The 8,689-nt window shown below is 40.6% G+C and overlaps 4 protein-coding genes across 5 annotated transcripts; 1 reads left to right on the top strand and 3 right to left on the bottom strand.

Annotated features, from left to right (window-relative positions):
- Positions 1-3,213: 3,213 nt before the first annotated feature.
- Positions 3,214-4,594, bottom strand: LOC128720629 (DNA polymerase interacting tetratricopeptide repeat-containing, protein of 47 kDa). The gene is made up of 2 exons (XM_053814307.1): positions 3,690-4,594; positions 3,214-3,619 (listed from the first exon to the last, which is right to left on the bottom strand). Exons 1-2 carry the CDS (start codon positions 4,592-4,594, stop codon positions 3,346-3,348), a joined length of 1,179 nt encoding a protein of 392 aa, XP_053670282.1. The 3' UTR covers positions 3,214-3,345.
- Positions 4,595-4,881: 287 nt separating this feature from the next.
- LOC128732179 (putative uncharacterized protein DDB_G0274435) lies at positions 4,882-5,889 on the bottom strand. The gene is made up of 2 exons (XM_053825349.1): positions 5,573-5,889; positions 4,882-5,498 (listed from the first exon to the last, which is right to left on the bottom strand). The coding sequence occupies exons 1-2, from the start codon at positions 5,864-5,866 to the stop codon at positions 4,938-4,940; spliced, it is 855 nt and encodes a 284-aa protein (XP_053681324.1). The 5' UTR covers positions 5,867-5,889; the 3' UTR covers positions 4,882-4,937.
- Positions 5,890-7,033: 1,144 nt separating this feature from the next.
- Positions 7,034-7,772, top strand: LOC128730852 (transmembrane protein 222). Of its 2 annotated transcripts, none has more exons than XM_053823935.1 (2): positions 7,034-7,090; positions 7,166-7,772. In XM_053823935.1, the coding sequence occupies exon 2, from the start codon at positions 7,206-7,208 to the stop codon at positions 7,764-7,766; it is 561 nt and encodes a 186-aa protein (XP_053679910.1). In that variant the 5' UTR covers positions 7,034-7,090; positions 7,166-7,205; the 3' UTR covers positions 7,767-7,772. The 2 variants fall into 2 exon arrangements, with proteins under 2 accessions (XP_053679910.1, XP_053679909.1); XM_053823934.1 differs by having other exon boundaries at positions 7,067-7,086.
- A 152-nt stretch (positions 7,773-7,924) lies between these two features.
- LOC128730853 (RNA polymerase II transcriptional coactivator) lies at positions 7,925-8,479 on the bottom strand. Its single transcript, XM_053823936.1, has 2 exons — positions 8,303-8,479; positions 7,925-8,224 (listed from the first exon to the last, which is right to left on the bottom strand). The coding sequence occupies exons 1-2, from the start codon at positions 8,357-8,359 to the stop codon at positions 7,976-7,978; spliced, it is 306 nt and encodes a 101-aa protein (XP_053679911.1). The 5' UTR covers positions 8,360-8,479; the 3' UTR covers positions 7,925-7,975.
- Between the last annotated feature and the right edge of the window lie 210 nt (positions 8,480-8,689).

The following is an 8,689-nucleotide window of genomic DNA, read 5'->3' as shown; positions in this document are numbered from 1 at the left end:
TAGAATAAACATAGTAGCAGTTACAACACCGACCCAAACACACAAACAAAACAGTATCTCGAAGATGGGGATAAATCTTAGGAGAAGGCAAATTTTCATTAGGCAAATGCATAGCAAATTCTTATTGCAATGTAATCTGAGACAGCGTGTCGAAAACATTAGCTGGTTACTAATTATCGGTTGTCTAAAGTCAGTTGCTTCGTTCGAGGGGAGATGAAACCAAACCAATTAGTGATGAATTTAGAATGCATTCGAATGTCTTGCTGCTTTGGATTTGCTCGATTCACAGGGGAAATTAAGCGCGTTACGGAAAAATAACAACGATGAATAGGTCGTGTGTGTATGGTCAAACGAGCAGGAATGGCAGGAACAGCAAGGGTCGTGAGCTATATACGTAGGGATAAAATCAGAAATAGTGCAAAAGTGAGCATGATGCACACCCACCCTGAATTTTATAACGTCAAATATGTCTGCGTATGATATGCAGCAGAATTATCCACGGCAAGGTAGTGAAGTACGGTGTATTTTGCATGACTAACGAAGCGTAAGATATCGCCAATAATACATTTAGCGAAAAATGCAAAAGAATTCGGTTTTCTGTCACTGAAACGACGGAAAGTCTTTTGCTTTTTGAAGTCTCTGGATTTACAAAGAAAGCGAGTAAGGTTTTCACAAAAATGAAACTATAACAAAAGCATCTATCTATCGAATGACTGCAGCGTGTGCATATAAAAAAAGCTAACACGCGGTATCACACAAAACGTTATGGAACAGGGAAAGAGACCAATACCTTGGTGAAACATAAATAGTACGGAACACACGTGTCAAACTTGAAGACATGTAGCAAGTAGAGAATGGTTTGTTTTTGCAACGAACAACCATTCGTTGGATAGGGAATAGGAAAATTCTAACAAAAGTAAATTGAATCTTGTTGATCTCAATTGGTGTCTCGAAAAGGAGGATCAAACCATGAAAACATAATATGCTTTTCGAACGAAAATTCGAGGGGTATGTGAAAAATTGATATACACAAAATATATTCCAAAATGTTGCTATAAACGGTAGAAATGAGAAAGCATGTACCAAAAACACAGCACACCGAAAGCACCCGTTGAATACGTCGCTTAGCAGGACGTAGCAAGGGAAAAGTCTGATTGTAGTGAGATGATGAGAAGGAAAATTGCCGATTGTGCTGAAGTAATGAAACAATTTTTCGCTGGTGATAAATATATATTTGCAGGAAAAAGTGTGCGCACGCACATTTGATAAAAACCAGCCGGTGATAAAGAAAGTCACCGAAAATGACTGCGTCTCCTGGTGTCCGTTGTTCCGTGTTGTTTTTTGTTCCACAGGGTATTAACATATTAATATTAAAATATATTTTTGTGAAAACGCTAGACCGCTGAATGGACTCGAGAGGCGAGGAAAATGTACCATTGTGATATTTTATATTTAAAGTTAATATGTAAAAACATCAAAAAACACGCGTTCACTCAAGGTGAAATACATACACGGATGCGAAAAAAGGTGGGATACATCTTAGGAAAAAAAGTAAAGCAAAGAAAACCCCGAATACTTTTGCTGGAAGCCATTTCGAAACAAAGGGAATGTCGTATGAAGGAGGCAAACGAAAAGTTCAATACGCTTAGAATTCAAAATGAAATTGCTCACTGCAGAACCGAAAACGGGGATATGATCTCAATAAATTTCCCAAACAAAGAAACCAGTATATTGCAGGCCCATCTGTAGAAAAACTCACGAGACTAATTCGCTAAGCATATTGGGGAATATGGGTTTCGCGGGAACGTGCTTGAGAAATGTTCAACAGAAATTCTAAGGCCAGGAAAATGGATAGGGAAACTACAGCAAATAGGAATGAATGGAACAAAATAGCGAATCATTCTTTATTGCAGTTTTGTAGTATTTTTTCTGCGACCCGTTTCGATGAATCGAAAAAAGAACCAAATCCCGATAAAACACCTCTGATCATGCCCAACAGAAGCACCCGAAAAATTAAGCCACATAAGAGACAATTTTTTAAATCTACTTTGTGAGCAAACTCTCTATATATTCTCTCCGATGCACAGGAAGCAAATGCAATTTCAAAATTGCGGTACAAAGACACAAAAGTTGCATGTAAAACCTTTACAAGACATCGAGCATTGAAATTGATGCATCATGGTAAAGATTAGCAGAGAGAGAAAAAAACATTTGTGCACTACCAAACTCGCCATCACTTACTGAAATCGGGAAAAAAACGACGGTTCTCTAACGTGAGAGAACAATAGACAGAAAACACACACAAACAGTAGAAAGGCCGCGAACCGTCATAGGAAGATACCGATGGGGTGGAATATCGGGTGGAACTGGATCAAGAAAACTAAAATATACAAGTGGAATTCTTTCTCATGATCAAACCACAATACATCACGACCGATTGCCGTCGTCTCGATCGTGGAGTGAACAGGAATAGATGATAATAATGCGCGGTGTGGTCGTCACGATGCTGTGAAATTTCATCCAATTCGACTTGTACGCGAACTAAGACGAACCGTACCTTACGAAGATTAAATCATCCGTTGATATTTTGTTCTTTCTAATCTCAATATTTCCAACTTAGTCACTTCATATCAATTATACTATTGATTGAGCATTCGCGTACCCAATGAAACATAAAATACGTTTCCATGATTTATAATGCTTTCTTATTTCTTGTATATTCAGCAGCACTATATCTGCCATGTCCTGCAGAGCTGCAGACATGACATGACGTTTTTGCTAACACCTAGAAGCAGCACATTGAGAATTCATCCATTAAAAATCCCATCTTCATGTTTTCATGAATCAATTGAGTGGAATACTTGTTATCTGAAAACAATGAACTCTCTCCATCAAATCAACTATTTCATTTACATTCGCGTACAATTTCAAGTTACTACTGTCGTCCTTCGTTGTGATTTTATCCTTTTTTTGTTACTTTTGAGTAATAGTTTCTTCAAAGTAATCCTTAAAACGCATATATTATATATAACAAAAAATGAATAAAAACAATGTGTAATTCATTAACAAATAATGCATTTTCTTATTGTTGATATCGTTGGAGTAAAATAACAACGTATTACATAGTATATGATAATGATAATTCATTCAGTTTACAGAAAGAAGGGATCGCTCTAGGCTGGCGATTCGTTGTAAAATCATCCAGAGGGGCTTTGAATAATCGTTACAGGATCACATCAACGATCACCATGAAGCAACGTAACATGGCCAAACCGGAAATGTAAGTACGGATCCATGCGCTAAGAGGATCAAGATACAAAACATCCCCTTTGGCAGAATTATTTATTAATATTTTATTTTCAACGGTATACGATTTTGCGTGACAAACAAATCTTCTTGCTTAGACCCTTTCGCGACGATGTAGAAGGTTAACGTGCCTTGAAATACGAGGAAAGTCCTTTCTGCTACGATCTCTCGTATCGTTTTGTTGTTGTCAATCAAATATGGCAGACCAAGGATTCTATTCTCGTAATAGACGTGCACTTTGTTGGATCTGTAATGCCTTTGTTTGTCACACTCAAGCGGTTCCTCAAAGAGTTGCTCTAGCACGTCCTGCATTCTGTTGAAAAAAAAAATATTCGCAAAACATTATAATAATCGAAGGTCCATAAATTATCGACTATCCCTACTTTGTGTCTTCCGAAAGTTGCTGTTGAAAATCTGTCGTATGAAATTCGGGATAGCAAAACACCACTGGCCAATATAAAACCCCATTTTCATCGCAAGACACCATGAAATCCTCCAGCGGCGCCAACCGTGGTCTTAGTTTTCGCTCGTCCTCAAGTGCATCTCGTTCTTCGAACTTCACCGAACGCTTGCGCAATTCCTCTTGGAGGCGATTCCAACGGCGCAGTTTTTCCTGTTCTTCGCGAGCCTCCTTTCGCTCATTACGATCATGGGAAGCCTTGCGTGCTAGTGCACTTTTTCGAAGGTCTATTGCGGTGCTATTTTTGGGATCTGCTTGAAGTATCCCATCGCAGAGCTCGGCACAAAGCTCGAACCGATCCAGGGCTGAGGCACATTGCGCCGCCCGCCATCGAGCCTTATCGTAGTCGGGATTCAACTCTACCGCTTTCTGAGCGTCTTGCAAGGAGGAACGATAGTTTTTCAGCATGAAATTGGCGGCACTACGGTTATTATACAAAATTGCTTTGTAGGAGGCGTCTCCAACCTTGTATCGCAAGGCTTCCGTGTAGCTCAGCACGGCCAATCGAAATTTTCGATGCTGCATGTAAAACTTGCCGTCCTCTTTATACGTGTCAGCCAGCTCCTGTTCCGTGTTTTCCCGGGGATCATATTTCAGCTGCTGTAGTCCTTCCATTAGTGGGCTAAGCTCTTCGCCTGGTTCCGGAGATTTTTGCAAAAAAAATGGATGTTTCGCCATCTCCTCTTCCCAACGATCTTCCGGCCATCCTTCCGTGTAACGTTTCTTCTCAAGCGAACTGATAAAGGCATCCAAGTCTTCATCTAGCTGGGCTGCCAGCTCCAACCTTTCCTGCTCCGTCATAACCTTTTTAGGCTGCTCTTGTTCCATATTAGATATAGAATTACTTTATTATGAAGAACTTTCAACCGGCTTTTAACCACTGTACGACAAACGAACCACGCGTGAATTGTTTTGTTTTTGTTATGAAAATCTGTAGGTTTATACAAAGCGGTTAAGAACTTCAAAAAATATGGTTTGCGTTTAAAATGGGGGGTGGAGAATGTTATTTCTCATTTCAAATTATATACGATTAATTATAAAAAAATCTTTTTCATAACACTCACTATTTGAAACTAATAACCAATCAAATAAACAGCTTTATTTCTGATGTCTTAACGAAAGCAAAATCGGCGAATATAACGGGCGAATGAGAAGTTAACAATCATGTTAATTACTTGTAAATCTGAATCAACTGTCCCTGCTCGTCGTAGGTATAGACTGGCCCACGAATCGGATCAACTGGAGAATATTTCAGTTGAGCCGAAAAGCCGTTTACCTCACGATCTTCGTCCGTGACCATTGCGCTATAGACGACACGTTGCAGAGTGTTCTCCGGAGTCAGAATGTAGTATTGTCCAGCAAACGAGTTGGAAACGGCGACCCTCGTTTGTCCGTCATCGTCGTTGTATTCATCCTCGTCCTTATCCTCCTGGGGCACATCTGGTTGTTCGGTCGTTACGGGAGTTACTTCCGGTTGCTGCTGTTCCTCTTCCGGTGGGCCATAGGTGTCGGCCGGGATCTGTGTCTGAGGTTGTACTTGTTGCTGCTGCAGAACACTACCCTGAACACCGGGAAGCGCGCGAAGCTGTCCACTTAAAGGAAAAAAGGGCCGTTGATTAAAGTTGGCCGGTGGCTGCTTATTGGCAGATTGCTGGCGAAGATTGGCACGCTGCTGGAAATCCTTTTTCTGATCGGACGGTAATCCCTGAACTTTAAGCGGGTCCAAATCCGGCTGTTGAATAAAAATGATATTTCGGTCACAGGTATCCTTTCAGAGGCATTCCACTTTTTTTCTGGTTTACTTACCTGCTCAGTCGTTGATGTGGTTGTTGGTGGAACGTATTCGTTTGACTGTGTTACAGGTTCCACGGTGGAGCTTGGTTGTTCCTGCTCAACCACGCGGCCAGCTAGCCGAACATTTTCCCGCGTAATTTGAACCACCACTGGTTGTGGCTGCCGTTGGAACAGCAGCAACGGAGCACCGTATTCCGTTGGCAAACGGAACTGGGCTCCTTCCGGTCTCCATCCAGAGGCAGGATACGGTGCATCGGCGACGACCGATGCAACGATAAGTGCAACCAGTGCGATATTCCGAATCATTCTGACTTTCTGATTTACTTGCTGCCCTGCGATCCAGTGAAGACTGATGACGGTGCTGTATAATAACTAGGCTTTTATATTTCGATTGCTTGATTAATAAGCGACCCGCTGGGAGGTAGGTCAGTGTACAACCGTGCCAATGTCTTTCGGAAGAACTTGTACGTTCCCTGCTTTTGCACCCATGTGAAGATCCGCCTGATTAATATTCGTCTTGGGTGCATGTGCCCGCCTGAAGACGTTGGTAGCACCCTCTGACCGGCGGACTAGTTGTCTTCCTACGCATGTGTCCCTTCAAGGGGCAAATGTAATAAAGCTGATGAATGTATGCTCTTTTAAGCACCCTCCAACCATGCACCACCGACATTACGAATCTCGCATATTGATCATACACCGCGATAGAATCTTCAGCGTGTGCTGCTGGTGTGATCAAAAATTCCGCGGAGCCAATCGTCAAATAACCTTTACGGGGGCTATTGGCGCGACAAAATCCTAGACGGGCACGGTAACGATTCAATCGTGCCCAAGTGAAGGTTGCATCTGAGTGCTAGTGCATTTACAACACTCCATGATTCATCATTTGCCGACCGTATCCTTTTCGTTAGTGAAGAATAGACAATGCATCAAAATATTAAGTACTTTTTAAATTTAAAGATGCCTTTGCAAATTGTATATAAATCATTAATATTGTGGGAAAGATCGGTTGTGATCAGTATGCAGCACACGTCTGTATAATGCGTGCAGTTGTGAGGCGACGTAATGCCGTCAACGAAGGCGAAACCTTAATGAAGAGTAAGACACAATCCTTGAATGCAGTTTCAGTGTTTTAACGACAATGTCATACAGGAAAATCATTTTAGAAACGGAAGTTCCTATTTGAAAAACATAATTTCTTATAGTTTACCATTTGACTTGATTATCTTCATACCGTGATAAACCTTTTGTTCTTTAGTACAGAATTTGCTATTGCTAAGAGTTATGTTTTATTTTAATTGTATGCGATGTATAAGCTTTCTCGGTATGTTATGTATGTTTTTTATCGGTGTTTTATAAATCTGTATAATAATTTAAACTTAACTTAATTGTGCTACCTTTGAGCTCGAAACTATAAACATGGATGAAAATGTCCAGAACGTCAACAACAAATAGGAAACAAAACAAAGTCCTGGACCAGTTTTTTCCTTCGTTTAATTTTTTTTAAAGAAAAGATTTTAGACTATTTTGTAGGTACAAATTCTCGTTAAAGTGTTCTACTATCAAGACCTTAACCATTTACCACGTAAACGTGTTTTACTATTGTAGTACCAGCGATACTAGGTCAACCGCAGATTCTTGAAGTAGCATGTCTCTGCATAGCGATACTTCCGAAAACGAATCGCGTAGTTCTACCGATATGGGACTTCCACCGATCAACTTTCCTGAAGATAAATTTCCATACTGCATCGTCTGGACACCGATTCCCGTGTTGACATGGTTCTTCCCGTTCATCGGCCACATGGGCATCGCGATGTCCAACGGTGTGATACGAGATTTTGCCGGGCCATACTTTGTCTCCGAGGATAACATGGGATTCGGGCGACCGACTCGATACTTGCGGTTACACCCAATGCACGCATTCGGAGGGTCACAGAACTGGGACGAATCAGTTATCAAAGCATCGGCTACCTACAGTGCGAGGATGCACAATCTTTTTTGCGATAACTGCCATTCGCATGTAGGCATGGCACTTGCTTTAATGCGATATAAAGAGTACAGCAACTGGAATATGGTGGTGTTGGCGTTCTGGATGTTTTTCAGAGGAAAATATGTAGGAGTGAAGGGATTCTTCAAAACATGGTTACCGTTTCTTATCATACTTGTAATATGTGCACTGGTTGCAATGTATTCTAAATGGACTATCTGAGAGAGCAGGAGGCATGAATTATATTCGTAACTGATACGAACGAATCATGAGGAACGAGGCTGACGACATACGATTAGTTAAGGTGTAAATGTACTGAATGTGTAAAAAATATAATCAAACTAACCATTTCCGTGTCCTGCAGTCGCGCAGGATGGTAATTATTTATTGATAAATCAAAATCATTGTACTTCTTGGCTCTGAAAATTGTTTCAGAACTGTTTTATCTTTTCGTTGATGTCGTCCGCGTGTTCCAGCAATTTCTTCCATTGGGGAATCGAGAGGCTTATGCCTTTCTTGGACGGCAACTGTTTGCCGTCCTTTTCGTAGAATTCACGAATGCCAACGTAAACCTTGCCTTTAAACTCACTTACAGAGATTTTTCGATGTTTATCAAGGATGAAAAACTCTTCTTCATCCTTCGATGATGCTGACGATTTTGGCTTTTTGACAGGATGTCGCTGCGAAAAGAAAAAACCGACCGCCATTGCGAATTTTCAACTCAATCCTTCCGAACTTATATCCTTCGCCTTACTTACATCTTCCGGACCGGAATCCGAATCCGATGAGCTCTCTTTCTTCTTGTTCTTTGGCATGATAGAAACGGGTTGAAAAAATAAGAACTAGTAACTCTAATTAGTCGGTTGATTACGGAACGTACAAATAACTTGTTAGGATGGAAATTTCGCTTCGAATAAGTCTACGCAGTAGGCAACGCGTTTTTCCGCCTTTTTTCTAAACAAAACGCTTGTTGAGAATAGCCTTTGACAAATGGTTGAATCTTTTGACATTTATGCATGCCGTTGTTAGAAAAAATGTCCGAACAATTATTTTAAATTTCTACGTTTAATTCATTTATCTTTTAACAAATCATATGCATAAGAAAGTAAAGTATATGTAAAGTTTATTTGCATCCTGCAATAGTA

Source organism: Anopheles nili, chromosome 2 (assembly GCF_943737925.1).
Source record: "Anopheles nili chromosome 2, idAnoNiliSN_F5_01, whole genome shotgun sequence".
Taxonomy (NCBI): Eukaryota; Metazoa; Arthropoda; class Insecta; order Diptera; family Culicidae; genus Anopheles; species Anopheles nili.
Note: the sequence above shows the minus strand (reverse complement) of the source record. Positions and strands in the feature narration are given on the sequence as shown.